The sequence below is a fragment of the Ambystoma mexicanum genome, chromosome 1p, assembly GCF_040938575.1.
Source record: "Ambystoma mexicanum isolate Mex_15411 chromosome 1p, UKY_AmexF1_1, whole genome shotgun sequence".
NCBI classification, from domain to species: domain Eukaryota; kingdom Metazoa; phylum Chordata; class Amphibia; order Caudata; family Ambystomatidae; genus Ambystoma; species Ambystoma mexicanum.
The window spans coordinates 190,300,811-190,325,056 of NC_090921.1; the positions used below are offsets into that span (position 1 = coordinate 190,300,811).

Consider the following 24,246-nt stretch of genomic DNA (forward strand, 5'->3'; position numbering starts at 1 on the left):
GAACTCGTAGTAAGGCGGTAAGGGTTTACCGGTACCGGTGCCCTTACCGGTACCAGTAAACCCTTACCGCCTAACGTGTAATGAGGCCCAATATGTTCCTGGTTCCCTTTCACCAGCCAAGGATCCACATTAGAGTGCCAAATTCACTCAGCAGGGAATTCCAATCCGGCCACAAGCGGGTACATCTGCCAGCCCAGGTTCTCTGCATATTCTCCAGGTGTGGGTTTCCAGAAGTCGACCTCTTCATGACTTCAACAAACAAAAAGTGCAAAGCATTTGCAAGAAGATTTCATCAGCTGGGGAGTCTGGGAGATGAGTCGTTCTTCTGTGGTACATCTTCTCCTCTACACCTTTTCCCCGATTCTGCTCATGCCTCTGGTGCTGAGTGAGCTCAATCAGCAGCAGTACAAAATGATCCTAGTAACCCCGGCCTGACAGGGACAGATCTGGCACTCTGACCTCCTACATCTCTCAGAGGCCCTTCCCATCAGGTTGCCACCTCTCTTCAACATTCTCTCCAGAGATGGTGGATCCATTCTACGCCACGATCCAGCATCCCTCAACTTGTCAGCCTGGCTCCTGCATCCCTAGAGTTTGGGAATGTACCTCTGTCTCCAGGCTGCTGGGATATCTTAGCCATGTCTCGGGCGCCATCTACACTGTCCTGCTACAAGAGCAAGTGGAAGCAGTTCCCCATCTGGTGTGCATGTCAACGTCTTGACCCTTTTCATGTACAAGTCCCAGAAGTCTTGCAGTACATCCTGTCTTTGGCCAAAGATGGTTTAGCTTTGGCCAAAGACAGGTATTTACCCATAAAGGTAAATTAGGCTGCCATTTCACATTATAAAAGTGCCCCAGGTACGCCCTCTCTATGGTCTCACAGACTGATCAAAGAATTCCTCAAGGGACTGTTTCTCTCATTTCCTCCTGTCCGAGATCCTGCTCATGCCGGGAGTTGAATGTGATCCTCTTCAATCTAATGGGTCCTTCCTTCGAGCCGTTAAAGAAAGCCTCTTTGAGGCTTTTGTCCTGGAAGACTGCCTTCCTGGTTGCCTTTGCTTCTGCCAGGTGGGTAGGCAAAATCTAGGCTTCTTCCTGTTAGCCTTCCTTACTTGAATTTTCATCAATCTAAGGTGGTCCTTGTAAAAACCGGAGGGGGGGGTCTGCACTTCCGCTCTCTATATGTTAGAGGGAAGGCACAGAGACCCCTGCCAAGATTCTCTATTATTGGTAGTTGTGGTCGAGCAATCAAGGCCTAGCTTCTCGGGAGGTGATGCAAGCTGGTTCTTAAGTACAGTGTAGTCCCCAAGCACCCACAGAGGTATGTCCACACATTGTATCGGTTACAACACAGTCTTTATATAATTAATGTTCAAAGGTATATACAATATCACGATAACTCACTTTGTACTCCGAAAATCAGCAATGGTAAATATACACAGTTTCTCCAGCATGGGGTCTGGCATGGATTCACATGCTCATGAATATTCCCCGTCGTCAGGCTGGGAATCCTCGGTAAAGAAAAAACCAGTATCAGTTTCGTTTCTGATCTGTCTTTCGTAGTAATAACCAATCACTGGTCTCTGCGTCATACTGACCACAGCCAATGACTGCCCTCTACCTAAGCACCGCCTCTGGCAGCCATCTTCAGATTTTTACCGCACGTTCATGTGTTGGGATCCTCGTGCTATTGCTCTCGAGCGTTAGTGCTATTTTTTCGCGTTTTTTTTCACAAAAACTCGATTCCTTCGGTCAAAAGAGCCTCAAGCTCCACCGATCCTACATCCGATCAACGGGGACCCGTGTCGGATTCGTCTGCGCCCCTCAAGGGTGAAGATTTCGTCGAGCTACACTTCGGACAGGCCCGGTCTCGGAGATGGCCCAGGAGAAGGGAAGCTCGACGCCCGGAAAGCTGTTCAGGGTCTGCCCTGGATGCCAGCTGCAGAACGTCTTTAAGGAGGACGAACACTCTTTCTGCCTTTACTGCCTTCATGAGGACAAGACGCACGTGGAGAAGGACTGTGCGTTTTGCGGCAACATGTCGGAACGGACCATGAAGGACCGCCATCAACGTCTCGCCAACTGGCTGGAGGGTAAGAGCCCGTCTGGCGAGAAGAAGAAGAAACCCGAGCGGGCTTCTAAGACCTTTGAGGGCGCCCCGGCGACGGGGGCCCAACATAAGGCTAAGCACCGCGAGTCCGCTGGCACCGGGAGCGCCGAACGGTCGGGCTCTACGGGCGCCAGGCAGGGCGCACCCTCCCCGGCACCATCAACCACGAGCCAACGCTCTGGGTCGGGTAAGAGGAAGGCCGAGCACCCGGCGAAACTCCTGGAGAGACCCCGGTCGAGCTATAAGGCAGAGGAGGAGCGTGGCAGTGCCCCCTCCCTCAAGGATAAGGCGGTGAGCGCACCTAAGGTGGTGAAGGCCTTGATCCATCCGACCAAGCCCTCTATCGAAACGGTCGCGGCGGCCCTGGCTCAGCCTGTGGAGGCTGCGCCAGTGGTGGCGACCGCGGGGCCCAGAATCTCCCTGCCTCCTCGGAGGGAGTCTTCTTTTGTGCCCATCGATAGGACCCCCGTGAAACCCTCCGTGGGGAAGAAGAAGGGGGGGCAGGGCGTCGTCGTAGATTCGGCCTCAACCTCAGAAGAGGAGCTGATCGAGGTCTTAAGCCACGGCCTAGGCGTGGAAGAAGGCCAGCCCGTCGGAATGGACCCCGACGCAGGTGACGACGACGACGACATCGTCGAGGATACCGACGGGGCCCCTGCTCGCCCGTCGGATTCCCCTCTGCCAGCGCCGCAAGACAACTCGGCGGCCATTTTGTTGGCTATACAGTCCTTATGCTCCGAGATAAGGACGAGACTACCGTTACCGACGGAGGAACCTTTCCCGTCGGGGGATCCAGAACCGGGACCTTCTGGCGTTCCCCCTACCAAGAAAAGAAGGATCCATCCACCACCTCCTTTTCAACCGTCGCGCCCCGTCCAGCCCTCTCCCCCGTCCACCCGAGGGGATGATACGGGAACTGACACGGCAGCGACGGGTACGGACGACGAGGCATACGACGAGGATATTCCGTCGTCGCCTCCCGCCAGGGCTTCTCCGCCCGACGAGATCGGATCTTTCCACTCCATGATCTCCAGGGCTTCCGAGCTTTTCCAACTCTGCCCTGAGGAGAAGAAAAAGGAAGGCTTCCTTTATCAGCGGCGCGAGGCCAAGAGGAAGACGGTCCTCGCAGTGCCTCTGTTGGACGACATTTGGGATGAGGGCCTTTCCCTCCTCAAGAACCCTTCCACGAGCGGCCTCCACATCGACTTCCCCGCCGGACGGCGAGGGAAAGAAATTGGATGCTATGGGACGTAGAGTCATCTCGTCGGCAGCGACGACGATTAAAGCGGCCAACGCCTTGGCTATCGTGGCTCGCTACGACAGGGAGCTCTGGTACAAGATAGCTCCCCTGCTGGATTTTCTGCCGGACGACAAGAGGGCGGAGGCCCTGGAGATCCTGCAGGAAGGTGAGGTGGCCTCGGACCACGCCATCACCGTGGCGACGGACATCGCCGACACTGGGTTCCGCCAGCTGGGCAACGGCGTTTGCCTTCGACGTCGTGGATGGCTCAAAGCTACGGACTTCCGGCAAGACGTCCAGACCAGAGTCCTGGACATGCCCTTCGACGGGAACAACCTGTTTGGGAAGACAGTGGACGATTCCCTTCAGGCCATCAAGGCGGATACTGAGACGGCCCGGGCCCTCGGAGTTCTGCAGCAACGTCGGACGCCCTTTCGGAGCAGCGGAGGCAAGGGCGCCTCCAGAGGTTCCGGCGGCGGTTTCGCTTCCTACCGTCAAGCGGCCCGCTCGTCGTCGCAAGAGGCCTACAGAGGACGAGGCAAGTCTAGCGGACCCCGTCGTCGTCGCCCAGGAGGTCAAGGCGGCAAGGCCGCGTCCAAGCAGGATTGAACCGGCTGTGGGGTCGGGCCCCCACCGGAGCACCCCGGTGGGAGGCCGGCTGGCGGGCTTCGTCAGCGTGTGGGAGTCCATCTCCACCGACCGTTGGGTGCTGGACGCCCTGGCCCGGGGCCACGCGCTCGAGTTTCAAAGAAGGTGCCCGCGTGTCCCCCCCGTGGCCAGGAAAGAACTTCACGTCCCTCAACTTCTCCTGGAGGTAAAGGCGATGCTCAGGAAGGGCGCCATCGAAATCGTCCCAAAGAGGCTTCGGGGCTCCGGAGTTTACTCGAGATACTTCCTCGTGAAGAAGAAGACGGGAGGATGGCGCCCCATCCTAGACCTCCGACGTCTGAACAAGTTCATCAAGGCGCAGAAGTTCCGGATGGTCACCCTCCAGCACGTCCTGGGCCAGCTGGAGGAAGGGGATTTCCTATCGTCGTTGGATTTGGAGGATGCCTACTTCCACATTCCCATCCTAAAGGGGCACCGAAAATTCCTCAGGTTCGTGGTGCAAGGGCGTCATTACCAGTTCAGAGCCCTCCCCTTCGGACTACGGTCGGCACCCAGGGTATTCACCAAGTGCCTCGCACCGGTGGCGGCGCAGCTGCGCCGCGAGGGGATCCACGTCTACCCCTACCTGGACGACTGGCTCATCTGCGCCAAGACGAGGGAACTCGCCGTGGTTCACACGGCAAGGACCGTCCAACTCCTCACGGACCTGGGATTCTTCGTGAACTACGCCAAATCCCACCTGGTGCCCGCGCAAGTCGCACTGTTTCTGGGAGCGAGGCTCGACACAGTGTCCCTTCTGGCCTCCCCGTCGGAGGAGAGGACCAGGACCATCTTGGGCAAGGTGCAACGGATGTTGGTGGCCGACGCGGCCAAAGTGAGGTCCATCAAGTCCCTCCTCGGGATGATGTCTTCCTGCATCTACCTCATTCCCATGTGCAGGCTCCGGATGCGCCCGTTGCAAGAATTCCTGGATGCGCGCTGGATCCAGACGACGGGCAGCTTCGAGGAAAGGATCAAGCTCGACGAGAACTTCCGACGAGCGATACGGTGGTGGGGCACCCGCGCGCATCTGACGGCGGGCATGGACTTCCAGACCCCAGCCCACCAGGAGACTGTGACTACGGATGCCTCCCTGGAAGGGTGGGGAGCGCACACCGAAAATCTGCACGCAAAGGGACTCTGGCTCCCGACGGAGAAGTCCCTGCATATCAACGTCCTGGAGCTCCGTGCAGTGTTTTGGGCCCTCAGGTCTTTCCTTCCGTCCCTCAAGGGCAAGGTGGTGAGGATCTTCACCGACAACACCACCACCATGTTTTACATCAGGAAACAGGGCGGAACCAGGTCCCCAGCGCTGTCCAAGGAGGCGCAGGACCTGTGGCATTGGGCCGTCGCCCAAAGGATTTTTCTGGTGCCGTTTCATCTGGCAGGGATAAAAAACACCATCGCCGACTCACTCAGCAGGGAGCTGCGCTCGTGCCACGAGTGGGAACTACGGCAGGATCTGGTGGATCGCCTCTTCCGACGGTGGGGCACACCCCAGATCGACCTGTTCGCGACGGCGACGAACACCAAGTGCCGGAGGTTCGCCAGCAGGTTTCCCCAGACGAGGAGCATGGGCGATGCTTTCTCGTTCCCCTGGGAGGGCCTGTTCCTCTACGCGTTCCCTCCCTTGCCTCTGCTAATCCGGCTAGTCAACCTGCTCAAGAGGTCACGGTGCAGGATGATCCTCGTCGCACCCTCGTGGCCGAGGCAGATATGGTTCCCGGACCTTCTGGACTTGTCAGCGTCCCCGCCGATCAAGCTGCCGGCGGACGCGGATCTACTCTCCAGGGAAGGAGGCGCCATCCTCCACCACGACCCGAAGTCGCTGAACTTGCAGGCCTGGCTCCTGCAGCGCTAGAGTTTGGAGGATACGACATACCGGCCGACTGCAGAGAGGTTCTTGCAAAGGCCAGGGCGTCCTCGACTCTTAAATGCTACGGACACAAATGGAAGAGGTTCTCTGTCTGGTGCCACGCACAGAAGATTAACCCTCTACGGATTACGGCCCCCCAAGTACTGCCGTACCTGCTGACGCTGGCCAAAGCTGGACTGGCACACGCGTCCATCAAGATTCATCTTGCTGCGATCTCCCGATACACCAGAACCACGGGGCGGACGTCCTTGTGGTCTCATCGTCTGGTGAAAGAGTTCATGAAGGGACTGTTCAGATCGTTCCCGCCGGTGAAGGCTCCGGCCCCGGCGTGGGAGCTCAACGTGGTGCTGACCAAGCTCATGGGACCTCCGTTCGAGCCTTTGCACTCGGCTCCGTTGAAGTTTCTATCGTGGAAAACTGCTTTTCTTGTGGCCATCACCTCCGCACGACGAGTGGGAGAGATCCAGGCCCTTTCCTGCAAGGCCCCGTACTTGACTTTCCACGACACGAGGGTAGTGCTCAGGACGCACCCCTCCTTCATGCCCAAGGTACCGTCGGAATTCCATCTCAACGAACCCTTGGTGTTGCCTGTATTCTTCCCGTCGCCTTCGTCGCCGGCTGAGAGGACTTTGCACTCGCTGGATGTAGCTAGAGCGCTGAAGTTCTACGTGGACCGCACGAAGTGTTTTCGGAAGACGTCACAACTCTTTGTGAACTTTGGACCTGTTAATCAGGGGAAGGCGCTCTCGAAGGCTTCCATTTCCAGATGGCTCTCCGGCTGTATCATGTACTGTCATCGGTTGGCAAACCGACCTCTGCCCGGCCGTCCGAGAGCCCATTCCACCAGAGCGATCGCAGCTACCACGGCGTTCCTTTCTGGTGTGCCCCTGCTGGACATATGCAGGGCTGCTACGTGGAGGTCGACGCACACCTTCACGAAGTTCTACTGCGTCGATCGGGATTCCAGGGAGGAGTCCAGGGTCGGCCAAACAGTGCTGCGCAACCTGTTCGCCTGAGGTGAGCCTGGTGAGGAGGTAAGATGCTTAATGTTGAGTTTGATGCTATGCTTAATGTTGAGCCTTTGCCACCTCCCGTGGTTGTGCATGTGTGTACTGCTATGTATTCTTTATTCATGAGCATGTGAATCCATGCCAGACCCCATGCTGGAGAAGGAACAAGTTACTTACCTGTAACTGTTGTTCTCCAGCATGGGTCTGGCATGGATTCACATGCGAACCCTCCCGCCTACCCCTCTGCGGCTCTTCACTTGGTCATACTGGCACTTCACGTGCTTCCAAATCTGAAGATGGCTGCCAGAGGCGGTGCTTAGGTAGAGGGCAGTCATTGGCTGTGGTCAGTATGACGCAGAGACCAGTGATTGGTTATTACTACGAAAGACAGATCAGAAACGAAACTGATACTGGTTTTTTCTTTACCGAGGATTCCCAGCCTGACGACGGGGAATATTCATGAGCATGTGAATCCATGCCAGACCCATGCTGGAGAACAACAGTTACAGGTAAGTAACTTGTTCCTTCTAAAGTGGTACCACTAACGTTATTAGATCTCATTAAAGTGCATACGGTCAGAATGACACACAGATCAGAATAAAGAGGAAAACCAGCAGTAGAGAGAGGAAGGAAAGCAAGCTGGTTGAGCAATTGGCAGAATACTGGCCCGTACCACTAGACACAGTTCTGTGTGGAGATCCCCCCCACCTGGACAACCTGTAGAAGAAAGATACCAGCCCAGTCCATATATTGTTCACACTAGACTTTCCAATAGTTCTGCAGCTCCAAAGTACCTTGGCGTTGTAGCGTTCCACATTGGGGAATCGACGGTCCTTCCTGAGTGTCCTCCCTTTCAGGCAGGAGTCACGGGTCGGCAAACGTCCGACGGAGAACAGGTCGAGCTATGACGGTGAAGTGGCTGCGTCGTTCCTAGCGGTGCTCGTTGACGGGGAAGCGTAAACGTCCTGCCAGGAAGAGGCGTGCAGGGCTCCTCGGTGTGGATATTTCTGGACCGCAAAGAGTTGAAGAACTGTGGGCCAGCAAGGGTGTTGAGTCGTTGCTGTCTCTGTGGTCTTTGAGTGGCGGGAAACCCACCGGTGGATGATCCTCGGCGCGTCGACGGTCAGGCCTTCTCCAGCAGGATACAACAGCGACGATGCGGACGAGAGCGTTCTTAGATCAATTAAGTTCTTAGGCAACGGGAGCATGGCGGCTCCAGTCGGCAACGGCGGTCGTTAAGAGTGGCGGACCACAGTCCGGGCGCTTCTCCTTGGGGTTCTGCAGCAATCCCTGTATCGGGTCGGCAGCCTGTCGAAGGTCTGTCTACCAGGGAGCTTAGGCAAAGATCAGCTGTGCACGATGGTCCCTCGTAGCTCGGGAAGAGGGCGCCTTACCAGGTCCTCTCTGGATCAGTTCTTGAAGCACAGCCGCTTTCAGATTGCGAAGGAGAGCAACAGCAATTCTTATCGTCCAGCAGGGCTTCAGGATCAAGCTTCAGTTACTCCAGTTACTCATCGTAGTGGACTTCAGCTTCTGAACACGATTCCTAGCAGTGAGAGGTCCCCAGATATACTGTTGATTTCCCATTCAGTCCGCTGGGTCACACTCAAGCATCCAATCATCACTACGGTCATTCATGCAGGCAGGCAGTCAGCCAATCAGGCACACGGGGCATTCATGCCATTCACTTCTCTCCAGACACTCACAACAAGTTATGTGTATTGGGACAAGTACCGAGCCATTCAACACTCCAAGCTGCATTCATACCGGTTTTGGGCAGGGCTGCCTCAACCATTGTGTGAACCACCAGATACAAGACAGCCACAACATAGAATATATATGCGTCACACACTCCGTTCACCCAGGTCCCACCCACAGGCGTACCCACAACATACGGTCATTGAGAAGGCTACAGCCAGTCTGGTCGGCACTTCCACACACTACCATATACAGAACTTCCACCCAATAGCCAGCCAGTCAGGGGGAAGGGACAGAGGCAAGGCTTCTCGGGACTTTGGGAAGATCAAGGTAACAGGTGATGGAAGGCAAGAGGCTATGGGGGCCATTTTGTCTCCATCCGGAATCTACCGATTCCAATGGCAGGGCCTGGGCATCCCAAAATGGAGGGCGCTCAGGGCTCCAGTCATTTTAGCATGGAGCTGCCACCAGCCCATACCCTGCTCTGTGGGTCACACACAGGTGCCCAAAAACATACACAGGGTGGCACTCCTACCCATGGGTGCCATAACGGTATCCAATGGGTCTGTTCACCAAACCAAAAGAGAGAGAGCTGCACCGCCAGGAGTCCCACATGAACTCCTGTGCAGAAAACACAACAGAACACACGATAAAAAGCAGTAAAGGACAAGGATACGGAGGCCCTGTCCCTCCGATGCATTTCCAGCATCACAGTCCTTCACACAAACTCTTCTTTCATGCTAAAAGTCCTATCTTCATTTCACCTCAATGAACTACTGGTTTTGGCTGTTTTTTTTGGTTCTCATTCATCTTCTGTTGAACGCTCCTTGCAATCTTTGGATGTGGTCCGGGCCCTGAGGTTCTGTGCGGCTCACAAGAATGACTTCTGCAAGTTATCACAATGTTTGTGGCTTTTGGTCCTTCCAGTGAGGGCAACGCCCTTTTTAAGTCTTCTATCGCAAGATGGGTGTTGGCATGTATTTCATACTGTCATTGGCAGACTAACAGACCCCTTCTGGCAGACCTAGAGCATACTCGACAAGAGCTGTGGCTGCTACTACAGCTTTCTTTTCTATCCATTGTTCCCCTGCTGCATATTTGCAGGGCAGCCACATGGAGATCTAGCCACACACCGACACAAGATTCTACTGCATCTATAGGGATTTCAGGATGGAGTTCCAGGTAAGCCAGGTGGTGCTGTGCAACCTGTTTGGGTGAGGTGAGTGTTTCCGAGGTGAGTTGTTTCCATCAGTTGAGCTGTACCTCCACCCTTGTGGTTTTTATATATGTACTGCTTCTTAATCTTATTCAAACAGCACGTGAATCTATGAAAGATCTAATGCTAGAGAAGGATTACATTATTTACATGTGTAACTTCTATTCTCCAGCATTGGTATCTTGCATAGAATCACATGCGACACTTCCGCCTGCCCACTTGGCTCTTCTTGGCTCATATTACCACTTCACGTATGCTATGCCAAAATCTGAAGATGGCCTCCAGGGGTGGAGCTAGCGGAGACCGGTTTATTGGCGGTGGGGCAAAAGGACCTAAAATTACTCTAATAGAGCACTAAAGTGAGAAACAGTTTAAAATGTAAAGGCAAACTGCTTTAATGTTACAGAGGATCCCATGCCTGTTGTGACGAATCTCGAGATGATGTCACTTCTCCCTGAGGGAGAGCCCACATTCCCATGAAGCCAGGGTGGTGAGGCCGCTACCCGATAGTCCCGCTGGAGGTGGTACTCAGCGGGAGGTTTTCATGGGGAGAAACTTCCCCTATGGGGACAAGGGAGAACATCTCAGGAGAATGCGGTATACCAACCCTCTACCCACACCCTGTACACCTACCTATTCTATAAAACCCAACAGCGTATCCCATACTTCCATGTATGTCTGTAAGTCTGAAAACGTAATAACTACTGAGATGAGGAAGAGCAGGGACTATGTAAGGGAGACCTATTTAACAAGTACTGGGACAACGAGGATGTGCAGTACAAGAAAGAGTAATTGTAAGAACTTGAATGAATAGTCTAGTCTTCTAGGTCCGCTTATGATAAAAACGAAAGAAGAACTTACTATGTGGTCAAGTCATCCCTGGAGGATCTGCAAGCGTGTGAGCCGCTCAGCGTGGAAGACCAAAGAGGCTGGTGGCTGAAATGCTGAGGAGAGGGTAGAAGCGTCTCTATCCGCTCCGCTGTGGACGGACCGACTGGAAAGCTGGCAAACCAGAGTTCCAGGCATGCAAGAGTGCAGCACTGCACGGTCGAGCAAAGACGTGCATCCTGCAAGGAACCACAGGCTGCAGAGCCGCCACAGCACGCCGAAAAGTGAAGCAGAAGAAGAGAATGCCCGAGATCGCCCACAGGACGCCGTTAATAACCCAAATGGTATCTGGGTTGCCCGGACGGTTGGTGGGGGCATACGAGAGTCAACGAAGACTCAGAAGAAGAGAGCAGAGAAGAACTCACAGAGCAGGAGCAGGAAGGGGACCCCTGCGGGAGAAGAGACCACAGAGAGAAAGATGGGTCTGAAACCCGCACTCACGAAAGAGAAGAAGTGCAAATCATCTTCTTTGTGGCAGTACCTGGCAGGAGAGTAAACCAGGGCTGCCAAACCAAAGCAGAATAGAGACCCAGGTCTGGGACCTAAACCCACAAAAGAACAGCCGTACAAATCATCTACTGTGACAGTACTTGTCATGTTAGTGAACCAAGTCTGTCCAATGAACTAAGGGTGAGTCAAGAGAACTTTGTAAATCATCTTCTTCATGACAGTACTTGGCAGGATAGTGAACCAGATCTGTCCAACAAGCTGAATTGAGAAGTACGAGCCTGGGACCCACAATCTGAAAAAGCAAGAAAGAGGGACCCTCTCCCTCATGGCTGTACGTGGCAAACTAGAAGACCAGATGGACTATACTAGGGTAACCGGGTCAGTGATCATACTTGTACATGTATTGTTCAGAAAGAAGGAAAACAGTTGTTACGCTCACCTGGTATCCACGGGGACGCCACCCAGCCCTGGTTGGATGATTTGCACTCTCAAACCCTATCCCGGTCCCTTGGTAAGGCCTCTGGTTAAAGATGGGTCTGCAATATAGGAGAGCTGAATTCAATACCAGATTGTCTTTATGTTTTCCCACCTCCCTTGGCCTCAACTCCTTCCTCCCCCTTGGGCCCTCTCCTCACCTTAATATTGTAAAAGGTGGATTCTCTGTCCTGCTCCTCGTGGCAGGGGCACGTAGATGTGGGGGGCGAGCAGGAACCAAGTTACTTCACTGGTGGAAGCCCCCCCTGTGGGAATCCAGGCCTGCTGTGACTCCGTAGGTTTGCTGCTTTACAGTCTTTATATTCAGTTCTTATGTTCCTCCTAGTTCGAATAATAATGTCTTGCTTCTTTCCTTATTGGTATGGAAAGGTATTTTGGTGTTATCATGCAGTTTGAAGACGAGCATGGGCCGGTAGGCGAAAGCGCGGTGTGCGCGATGCTGTCCGGTGAGTAATGCGCGATGTGCAGCGCTGTTTCGCCTTTTATATTTCTAACCTGTGTCTTTTCTCTCCTTGCAGGTTGCGATGTTCCTGGCCGAGTGCCGTAATGTTCCAGCAATGATACTGACCAGGAGATGACTACCCAGGTAAGAATTGTGTGGCTTTCTTATTCGGGAGGAAACGTGAGTAAACGCTTACTAATGCTGTCTTTCTTTCTCCTCCTTCCAAGTTATGGTATTCCAGGATGCATGCGGTGCTGGATGATGGAGTTCGTACCTTCAGGTGAGTGGAACTGAAGTCGGCGATGGATTGAAGACAGGATACTGTTCCAGGTAAGTTTCGTAGTGTTCTTTCTCTCTCTGCAGGTCCTTGGTTTCAGGTACGCTGGCATCAGCGTGGGGCCTAAATACCTTCAACTCGCTCTTCCTAAATATCTTCCTTCCCGAGCCCTTCGCTCATCCATCTCCAACTCCCTCAGGGTCAGCCGCTTCTCGAAGCAACGAGTCGGGGGTCGATCTCTCGCCATGGCAGGGGCCTCCCTCTGGAACAGCCTTCCTGCTTCCCTGAAACTTGAGGAGAACCATCTCCGGTTCCGGAAGCACCTCAAAACCTTCCTCTTTGCTTCTGCTTTCTCTCTCCCTCTCCCCTGCTAAAGTCTCGACTGAATCTGCACCGAATCTGCAACTGGGCCACTCTCACCGACCTCGGTCCTGGTCCCAGCCACTCTCCTCTTGCACTGCCTCCCTGGCAACCCCTGCACTGAGGGACTGTCTCTGTATCCCTACAGCCCCCCCTTTCCCAGCACTTGTCTGCACTTACCTTGCACTTGCCACCAGCTGGTACTATTTATTTACTTATTCTACTTACTTGTACTGCACTTCCCCCCTCCCCTTCCCCTTGCACTTTTCCCTTCCCCCTACCCCTGCACTTGCGCGGTCTGAATGACACCTGGCCTAGTAGGATCGTTGACTGTCTTCCCCTTGTTCCCCCCTCCCTGCCTCGTCGCGCCTTGAAACACTTGTGTATAGGCGCGTTACAAATGTCATATCATATCATATCATATATCATATCATATCATATCAAAGAACTGGACACCGTGAGCATTATGCTGCCCACAGCAGAATAACACAAAGCATGTTCTTCTGTTTGGGTGTGGTTTAAATAGTCTCAGGTAAAGTAGTCCAGGTAAAATAGTCCCAGGCCTGCCACACCCAAAGTAGTCCAGGTAAAGTAGTCCCAGGCCTGCCACACCCAAAAGACTAGACCGCATAGCTCAGTTCCTTGTAACTGAGCTATGTGTGTGCCTCCATGTTGGCTGAATAGTCCCATTCTAATGTTGGCCTTCATGATGGTTATGAGCCTGGCGCCAAAGGCCAAAGGCCAATACTGAGTCCAAGAGAGTTTTGGATGAGGTTTTAAGGCATTTGACATGTCCCTAACTGGTAGGCTGACTTGCCAGTGAGGGCCAGGGGCAAGGGTCATGACAACAGTGAAATAAGGATCACCAGGGGAAGGAAGTCATTTCCTCTGGGTACCGCAGAGTGTGAAGTGATTGTGAAATCGAGATACCAGGAGAAGGGAGTAATTCTCCTGGTAGTGCTACATCTACAGGAAAAAGGACAATCTAACCAATATACTAGGAGAAGGGAGTTGTTCTCCGGGTAGTTCAATCTGCAAAAAGGAAGAAACCACAGAATATTGTGATCCAGTGGAAGGGAGTCATTCCCCCTGGAGTGAGGAAACAAAGAACATTTCTGATACAGAGTTTTACAGAATTGACAGTTCTTTGTTTCTGAAGTATTGGGATCAGGGGAAGGGAGTTATTCCCCCTCGTTAAGAACTTGAACTTGAACCAGAACGTTTGTCCTCACCTGCTCCCTTCCCTCCTCTCCCACACCTGGTCACCCAGCTTCCCTCTTCCGATGTCCCTGAGAGAAGACCTTCCATCATGGCCACTGTGCGCGGCTCTGGAAGATCAGCTGTTCTTGTGTTTGCCCTCCCGGGCCCAACGAGGAGGAGGAGGCCTGCCCTGATTGGCTGGCCGTGTAACATCATGCCCGCCAGAGTCTGAGCCGGCAGGCAATCTCTGGCTCCTCTAAGAGCTTCATCAAAGGGCCAGGGCTCTCCCTGTCTGGCGCTGTCCAGGCCTGGAGCCCTCTGCATCCTCTTTGTTCCGGGCCTATCTCCCACTATCAATCATCATGCCCCCTAGCCTTCCACGCACTATGTTCTAGCTGTAGCCTGCAATTGCTGGGGTAAGGCTGAAGATGATTTGGAGCAGTCTTACTTTTGGGTACCTGACAATCATTTGATGTTGCAAGATCTTCTAAATGGAATGCCATGCCTGATTTTCTAACTTTGACAACCGCATGCTGTGCTCTGCGCACAACCCACCTCTGGGTCACCCTCTGCTGCTGGCAATAAACTGGTGTCTCATTGTTCTCTGGGCCCGCCATGATTTCTGACCATCTTCCACTAAATCGTGTGTCTTGCCTTTGGGTGTCAACCTCTACCGCATCCCCGCTGGTTGCCCTGCCCTGCCAATCAATTGTAGCAATCAGGAAGGCGGGTGCCGGCCCAGACATCCTTGGCCCACAATGACGGCCCCTTTCTGATTCCAGGCCGAGTCAGGGGGTCTTTTCCCACGCCCTACCCCTTCCCTTCCCCTCGGCCCAAACTCCCACTTCACCTCATCTAGCTGCCCCTCCCTCTTTAGGTATCTATGTGTCTGTATGCCTGACTCCTATACTTTGCTGTCCCCCCTGTATATGTTTGTGCCTGTATGTCAGACTCTTGAATTTAGCTATCCCCCCTCTGTGTATGTATGTGCCTGTATGCCTGACCCCTATACTTTTAGCTGTCCCCTTTTCATGGCATCCCTCACTTCTTTTCCTACTATACTTCAACAATATCGCCCTGCCCGTAGTCAGAGTCAGACCACCATATTTGTTGGTACATCACCGCCTTGTTGCTGATGCTCGAATTGACTTTTTATCATGTTTAGTTTCAACCACCGTGATTCTTGTCGTTCTCTCCTTGAAACATCTCGCAGTCTAGGTGGCCTGATCCTCGTTGTGCCCTTCAATTGACTTTGAATCTTTTATTATATTGCATTTTATTGGATTTAAACAACAATACAATCAACGAAAACCAAAAGAAAAACAAGGTCAAAACATACGCCTTCAATGAACGAATCAGTAAGTGAAGGCATGGTAAGAGTCAATTGGTCTCCATTTGTCGCCCATTCCATCTACAATTTAGTCTTGTGTCTTAGGGCATCATGAAATTACTGGGGTTCCCTCTCCACCCATTTGCCCCATATCTTAGAAGCTTTGGTAGGGCAGCCTCTTGCTTTATAAACTCTGTGCTCTAACATTGCAAATGTGTCCATATCGTCTGTCCATTGATCCAATGTTGGGGACTCTGGGGGACCCCATTTTTGTGCAATGTTCCGCTTCATCAATCCTGCGGCCGTGAATAGGAGCAGTCCTTCCCATTTATTAGTAGTGTTCTCGTCGGAAGTACCCAACAACAACACCTTTGGGTCCAGTGTTATATTGCGGCCTAGCACCCTGGAGAGTTCATTGCAGCATTTCCCCCAGAAAGTATGGATTCGCGGGCATTCACAGAGGATGTGTATGAATGTTCCAACCTCTCCCCCACATCGGAGGCAGTTCGGGTTTGGGGCTCGTTTCCAGCCGTGCGTCATAGTTCTTGGGTAGTATATTCTGAGGAGGATTTTTAGTTGGACCAAGCGGAGTCTGGAGGAGATAGCAATCTCCCTGGGATGCATTAGGATCTGGATCCGGTCTTCCGGGTCTATGGCTCCCACATCGTCCTCCCATTTGGATTTAAGATGAGGAAGCTCCGGAGTAGCAAAGGAGGACATGGCATTGTATAATATAGAAGTGACTTTAGCAGGGATATGTGTTGGAAGTATATTGCGCTCTATGGGTGTGTACTCGGGAATAGCGGGGTCCAACTGGATGTATGCCCGTAGGGCGTGAGTCAGTTGAGTATGGTGATAGCGTTCGGTTGTTGGGAGCTGGAATTTCTGCTGCAGTGCTGCAAAGGAGGCGATTTCCCCATCTATTAGGACATCCCCGATCTTTGTGATTCCAGCCTCCTCCCAATTCGGCCAGGTTACTATTGTGCCACAGGGGTTGTGCAGTGGTGATCTTGTCTTTCCATCCCACAAGGCGTGGGCCCGTCTCCAGACCCTTGAGATATGTGCTGCCATTGTTTGGGGTGAGGGTCTGTGGAGGGGCTGGTAGAGCAGGTGTAATGGGTCAGTGTCGTGGATGGCAAAAATTTCTGCCTTTATGTGCGGGAGTTCCCTGTCCCCGTGTAGTAGGTCGTTAACCACCGCCAGCTGGGAGGCCCAGTAGTAAGCTCGGAGACAGGGCACGCCGATACCCTCCCAAACCGATCTCTGGAGTGTAGCCAGTGCAATACGAGGCTGTCCCCCTCCCCATATGAGTTCTCTAAGGAGGGAGTCAAGGTGGTCAAATTTGGTGTCTTGAATCTCCAGTGGTGCGTTTTGTAGTACATAGAGAAATCTGGGCAGGGTAATCATCTTAAAGAGAGCGGCTCTACCCATTAGTGTCAGGGGGAGAAGCCTCCAGTGGCGGACATCGTCTTTAAACCGGTTCATGATCGGCTGGAGGTTATGGGCTGCGTAGCGCGTCAGGTCCTCCGATATCCAAATCCCAAGATACCGGAAGCCGCTTGGTTCCACCTTGTATGGGCATTCCTGGGGGATAGCCTGTGTACCACCCTTTACCGGGAAAAGGATAGATTTGTCCCAGTTGATTCTCAGCCCACTGAATTCACCGTATCGGATGAGCATTTGCGTTACTATGGGGCAGGTTCGTATCGGGTCACCCAAGTATACCAAGAGATCATCCGCGTACAAAGACACCCTGTCTTCGTGCCCCCCCGGCCACCTGAATCCCAACCAATCCCATCTCTGGCAGAGCCACAGGGCGAGTGTCACTATCGCAAGGGCGAAGAGAAGGGGGGACAAGGGGTATCCCTGCCGTGTGCCCTTGCCCAGGGGGAAGAGCTCAGAGGGCCACCCGTTTATCTTCACCTCTGCTTGTGGATCTGTGTAAAGAGTTGTACCCATCCCAGGAAGTTGTCCCCGAATCCCATTCTTCGCATAGTTTCCCAGAGGCTGTCCCAACGAACCGAGTCGAACGCCTTCTCAACATCAATGGCAAGTAGTGCAAGCGGTTTGTCTATGATAGGGGCCCTTTCCAGCAGTAGGTGGAGGTGCCGCAAGTTCATACGTGTTGATTTATGTGCCATAAACCCACATTGGTCCGGGTGGACCAGGGAGGTAATTACTGCTTGCAACCTGTTGGCTAGGATTTTGGCGAGGATTTTAGTTTCGCTATTGAGTAATGAGATAGGCCTATAGGAGGCACATTGCTCGGGTGGTTTACATGGTTTGGGAATAACGACGATCGTGGCTTTGCGCAGGTCCGGCGGGAGGGCGCCCTGGTCGCGGGCCCAGAGGAACATTTTGTGAAGGTATGGTGCCAGTTTCTCCCCACCCTTTTTCTTCCAGGTCTTGACCGGGAACCCGTTGGGGCCCGGCGTTTTCCCTGACTGCAATTGGGCTACAGCCTCGGCAATCTCTGCTTCGGTGAAAGCCGAGTCCAGTTGTGCCCTCTGTTGTTCTGATAGGAATGGTAGGGTGATGTTGTCTAGTAGGGAGTGATCCAGAGGGGACACTGGGGCGCCGTACAGAGTAGCATAGAAGTCAGCGAAAGCCTGTGCTATATCCCTGTCTGAGTTGCATTTCCTATTCTGCAGTGTTATAATCTCTCTAACGTGGCGTTGACCCTCGTCTCTTATCTCGAGCCGGGCCAGCATTTTCCCAGCTTTGTCCCCGTGTTCATAGACCCTTGCCCTGGAGTCTTGGTGGGCTTGTCTGGCGTTGTCTAGTTCGATATGTCGAAGATGTTCTCTAGCACCCTTAAGGGATCTGAGAGTCTCCGGGCTTGGGTCGCGAACAAATTTGGCTTCCCAATCGTCCATATCAGTTTCTGCCTCCAGCAACTTGCGAAGTCGCTCCCTCTTCTTATTTGCTACCCAGGAGATCACTTCCCCCCTCAGTACCGTTTTGTATGCTTCCCATATCGTGACTGGGTCATCGACCGTAGAGGTATTAATTTCAAAATATTCATTAGTTACTTCCGTGAGGTGGTCGACAAGATCAGGGAGCCCAGATAGTAGCTATTCAGCCTCCATGATCTGGGTGGGGTTTCGCTTTGTATGCGCAGTACCGCCATGAGGGGTGAGTGGTCTGAGATGCCTGGTCTGAGATGCCTCGGGAGAGTAGGTCTGCAGCGGTCGCCCTATGTACATCAGTGCCTGGGAGGAAGAGGTATTCCAGTCTGGACATGGACCCGTGTGCTCCCGAGTGGAACGAGTAGGCCTCGTCTACAGGGTGGAGATGCCGCCACACATCCCGAAGGCCCAAGGCCGGCGCAAATTTAGCTAATTTGGTGGGAGTGTTCGGGTTGCGGTCCCTGATGTGAGTGCGATCCTTAATATTGTACATGACATTGTTAAAATGGCCCCCCAAAATCCACATATCAGGTTGGTATTTTGCCATAAGGATGACCAACTCATTCAGGAGTTTCTCTCCCAGTCCTGGCGGGGAGTACACTGACACAATGGCCAGTGTTTCTTGTCCCAGTGTTCCTATGACCACCACATAGCGACCCCGGGGGTCTTGTTCAACTGTTAGCGATGTGAATGGGACGCGTTTGTGTATCAGGATAAGAGTCTCTCTGGATCCCATTGTGTATCCCACATGTAGGGCCAATCGGTAGTTGGTTCTGCGAAAGAAAGTGCAGCTGGTCCCAGCTAAGTGTGTCACATTTATCAGGGCGACGTCGGGGGAGTGTCTGTTCAAGAATTGCAGAACAAGGCGTCGCTTAATTCCAGACCCCAACCCGTTCACGTTCCTTGTAATTATTTTGCGAGATCTGGGGCGCTCAGGGGTTGGTGCATGGGTCAGTGTGGTCGCCATTTATTGTGTACAGTACTAGGCTTGCAGACATTATGGGTTGATTCATGGAATTGTTATGTGTCGGTGTGTTGGGTGGTGTGATTCGTTAATCTCGTGAATGCGTAATAAACGTGTATTAATACTAAAACAAGAACAACATTAACTCGCCCATCCCCCCTCCCTATACTCCACCCCAACACGAAGTACCTGTCGCCCGAACATGGTTGACACTCGAAACTAGAGTGTCAGCTTAAACTTGGGGTCCTGGCCGGCAGGAAGGGGTCACATTGGGTCCGCAGCTCCTACCGCCTTTGAACATTCTGTGGTTCTTAGGGTTCACGTGTGACGTTGGCCCCTCCTCGGTTCGGTGTTCCGTCGCATCTTAGTGCTAGTTGGTTTCCCGTGCCTTAGTTGGCGGGGTTTGCCGCCTGTTCCAGGATCGCTAGTTCCTGGGCATCCGGGTGCCCCCCGGGAGGGGGACGACCCATCCCAGGCCGGGGTCTCCTTCCCCGATCCGTCGGTCTTGCCTTCCAGTCCCCTTCAATGTGCGCCTCCGCCCATCTCCAAGCCTCCTTCGGATCCGTGAAATGAACTGTGGTTCCCTTGTGGTGGATCTTGAGTTGGGCCGGAAACAGCAATCCGTATCTTACTTTAATGTGGAATAGTTGCCGCTTCAGCAGTTCAAACGACTGTCTCGCCCTCTGCACCTCCCGGGTGTAATCAGGGAAAAAGGCGATTCGGGAGCCATTATGGGTGATTGTACCCTTGGAGCGAGCCATTTGAAGGAGTGCATCTCTGTCCCGATAATTAAGAAATCTGGCTATGATCGTTCTGGGCGGTGTGCCTGGTGTAGGCCTGCCCGATGGCATTCTGTGAGCTCTCTCCACCGAGAAGAACTTAGAGAAGGGGTGAGGCGCATAGATGTCCGCCAACCATTGTTCCAAGAAGAGCTCCATGCTGGGCCCCTCCTCCCCCTCTGGGAGGCCGAGGATGCGTATATTGTTGCGGCGCGATCTTCCTTCCCCCTCATCCACACGGGCCTCTAACATTTTCAGACGATTTAATGTCTGAGAGAGTTGTTGATTGATGCCTCTAATGTTGTCTTCAGCTACCGAGATGCGTTGTTCCGCCTCCCCCGTACGAGCGGAGAGTTTCTGCAAATCATGGCGCAGAAAGGAGACATCCACCGCTATACTGTCAATTTTCATCTCCATCGAGGAGCGGGAGTTGGCAATGGTGGCCATCACGTCTCTCAGGGAGAGGGTGGTCTCGTCCTCGGGGGGGGGGCGTCTGTGGTGTGTAGGTCTGCGAGGCCTGGGCCTGTGCCACCACAAATTGGTCCATCTTGCTTTGCGTAGAGGCCTTTTTCAATTTGTCTTTGCCCATCCTTGGAGAGAGGTAGGTTCGCCGGTTTCATGGTGGTATTTAGTCACAGTGGCCGCGGGTTTCGCGGGAGTGTGTGCACCCGGGTGGACCCGAGGCGCGCTGTGGATCGAGTAGTTCAGCGTGTGCCGCGCCAGTCCTGGTCAGACGAGTTCTTCATCCGAAGTCTCCCGCAGGTGTGGCTCGGAGAGGGGCTTCCACCTCGGGTTTACTGGTGTGCGGGTTCAGGCTGGTGCTTGGGGGCACTCACCAGGCTCGCTGGGTGTCACGGTAAGGGATTCTTCCCGGCCCGGCAGTCGAACCACAGGGCCTCCGAGTGGCAGGGCTACGATCCCGCACGGGGTTGACTCCTCGTGGGCCAGCTCTCTACTCCGTCCCCACTGCTACTACGGGGGCAGAGATGGTCTGGCGTTTTCCGTCAAGTCTGCTTGCAGTGCTGTTGCTCCCCGCAGCCTGACAGGCCCCGAACTGCACTACGCACCGGCAGCGGCCATCTTGGGAGCGCGGGAGCCCTCTCCGCTTCGCTCTTCACTCGCCTCGGGTTCACTCTTGGGGCTTCGGTTTTTCTTGGATTTTGCATCCAATGGCGCCCCAGTGCGTCGGCTATCGATGCAGGTATCAGAAGGGTGTAGAACTCTCAGGAATCAGGCTATAAAAGGCAGGATATTTGCAGCGGCCACGGAGCTGATCGAGCTCACGTTGCTCCATCGCGCTGCTGGCCACGCCCCCAATTGACTTTGAATCTTGACTTGCACATTCTTGACTCTGCAACATATGGTGTTCAATTTTGACCTCTGCTTCTCGTTGCTGCCCACGCCACCTGTTTGTATCTCTGCAACACTGTATTACACCTGCCTTGCTTCTTTTTCACCTCATTCACTGTTCCTCATTTCCTCTTCCTCTTCCTTGTCTGTACATTCTCCTCTCTCACACCTCCCTACCCCCATACTTTATGCACTTGCTCTATCAGAATTGTCATCAGGCCTAGGATGATAGTTGTTGTTCTGTTTCTCCCCCCCTTTCCCTTACCTATAGTCTTTTCCCTTGCACTATACGAAATGTCGTCAGGCCTAGTACATTAGTCACTTGTTGGTTCCTCTCCTTCCTGCCTCCCTTCCCCCTCCCTTACCTACCGTCTTTCCCCTGCACTATTAGAAATGTCGTCAGGCCTAGTACAATAGTCGCTTGTCTGTTCGTTCCTCTCCTTCCTTCCTCCTCTCCACTCCCTCTCCTCCCCTCCCTTCCTTCAATAAGTGTCATAGCTCTTGCACTATCTGAAATGTCGTCAGACCTATACGATAATTTATTGCCCGTTCTTAAATGTCTCAAGGCCTTTGAAGAATGTTTTGTATTTTCCCTTGTTCCCTCCCCTGCCTTGAAGCGCTTTGAAACACGTTGTGTGCAGGCACTATAAAAATAAACTATCAATCAACTGTGCCACTCTGTCCAGGAGAAGAGAGTCATTCTCCTGGATCAAGTACATTGACCCAACCTTCTAGTTTAGTTAAAAGTGTAAGGGACAGAGTTAGAGTTTTGACACAGGACGGTGGACTTGATTTACACAGACATTCTGACAGAACCCTTAGTCTTTTAGTTAAGGCAGGGAAATCCCCTCTTAGAGATAGGGAAAGTTAGGTTTTCTCTTAATTTTCTTTACTGGCAAATCTTGTGCCACCTGTGTGTCAGTCTCCTCCTTCTGCACCTGTACACTGTCAATAGAGAATATTCAAACGGCATGTTAATCAATGAAAGATACCAATGCTGAAGAACATGAGTTACAGGTAAGTAACTTATTCCTTCTCTACTGTTAAGAATGACCCCTATATTTGATTGTTTGCACATTATTCATGTCTCTAAAATTATGCCTTTACTTCTCGATACGATAGGTTATTTATAAGGCGCTTAATACCCAGAGGTTTCTAAGCGCAGACCCGGGGATTGAACCTGTGTTGCTCCGTTATGTCTTGCTTCCAAGGCGCGTCCTTTGCTGCTGAGCTGTCCTCCCCAGACTCTATCTTTCTATCTTGAGGGAACAGCCCCAATTCTAGGCACTTTGCCCTGGACTGAAAGTTCAGCTTACTAGGTTTATAGAGCACTCCTAATGTGCGTTAATGCAGCTGGATGCATTTCATTTAATATCCACCATATTTTAATTCTTGACAAACTTAGTTCTCATAATGGCTTGCATAGGAAAACAGACTTTTGAAGGAGAGTTAAATATACAGTGTATGCCCTTGTTGTCCTGAATGCAAAATACAGGGGTTTTTGCGTTGCATGTTTCAAGTAGCCCATATGTGGTAGTTAACCTTCCTCCTCTTCATTGTTTTTGAGACCAACTGCAAACTCATTGTTTACGCTCCAATTATGAGACCCTACCTTTATTCGTCCCGTTTTTCAGCAGGGGAGAGCAAGGAAGAGGACAGCAGCGTGATCCACTATGACAACGAGGCAATTTCGAGGCTTCTGGACCGGAATCAGGATGCCACAGAGGACACAGATGTGCAGAATATGAATGAATACCTCAGTTCCTTCAAAGTGGCCCAATATGTGGTACGAGAAGAGGATAAGGTGAGGGAAAATAAGTCATTGGACACTTATTGTTTCCTGGAAATGACTCAGTGTGAGTCTCTGCTGGACTTGTAAACTCGTCAGGAAGTGTGGTATGTTTGGTTTCAGCTGTTTAAGATATGTGTAGTATGGGCTTCCTTATAATAGTGGATTGCTAAAATGTGAGATAGCAACGGTAATCTCAAGCATCATGTTGGATACCTGTTAAAAATTCCTACTGTTCAGGTGATCAAATATGGGTTAGTCATTACTCTTACAAGATGGCAAACACGGAGAAATATATACCACATTGACTTTATCGTCTTTTGGGAAAGCTAAAGCAGGGGCAGCAGCTACGCTTAGCTAACAGTATGTACCAGTTGTGTTGACAGACACCTGATAGTCCACTAAGAATTCGATCAAGTGCTGAGAACACAGTAGGCCAACTATTTTGAGCTTGCTAGAGCATCATAGCATGCATCCTTGGACCCAAATCATATCCTCATGTTCTACTTAGGAAAATAGGAATCTGCCCGTTCAGGGCAAAGTGCCAATGAGCACTCATAATGCACATACTAATTCAGCCATTTTAGTTCTGGTTTTTGTTCATCATGTGAGAATCTCAGAATGTCTTCAGCTTGCATTTCGACCCTTTTTCCACACACTACCGATATTTATCATTCTTTATTGTCATGTTATTTTGAGTTTCTGTGTTTTGTCTTTTTAGGTATATTCCATGTTTTCTATTTAGAACTATTTATGTTGTGATTTATTTGGCTTCACTGTTATTAATGACAGGATTCTGTGCTTAAGTGTTCATGTTTTTAGATTGCCATCCTGCCTTGATTTATCTCCAACAGCTTATTGACCCGTTTGTCGTGTTGCTATTGGGAACTATTTGGTCTCAGAATTTAGAAAACGAAAAATGTACTGATTTTAATTCTGTATTATTCTAGTTTTATCCATTTACATGAAACTATTAATGGCATAGTTGCATTATGGGCCAATTTTATTTGACATAATGCTAAATCTGAATTGGTCAGCTACCTGGAAGCTTCTACCTTTATTTGTCTAGGGTGACTATGTATCAATCTACCCTTTAAGAAATATATCACTCAGAGTGTAATTGCAATATGGATAAGAAGTAAGGACACTCCATAGGCCCTTTTTGTCTTTACAAAAGCTGCATCATAGGTGGAAATCCCAAATAATCTGCTGTAT

General features: G+C 52.0%; 1 protein-coding gene across 14 annotated transcripts in view; it reads left to right on the plus strand.

Annotated features, from left to right (window-relative positions):
* Positions 1-24,246, plus strand: part of CHD3 (chromodomain helicase DNA binding protein 3) — a 2,755,261-nt gene that overhangs the window by 1,455,237 nt on the left and 1,275,778 nt on the right. For 11 of the 14 annotated variants that reach the window (XM_069646310.1, XM_069646296.1, XM_069646309.1 and 8 more), the window contains exon 25: positions 22,877-23,046. In XM_069646310.1, the coding sequence (XP_069502411.1) occupies positions 22,877-23,046 (170 nt within the window). The remainder of the gene's footprint in view (positions 1-22,876; positions 23,047-24,246) is intronic. The other 3 variants (XM_069646293.1, XM_069646318.1, XM_069646316.1) reach the window with 1 other exon arrangement.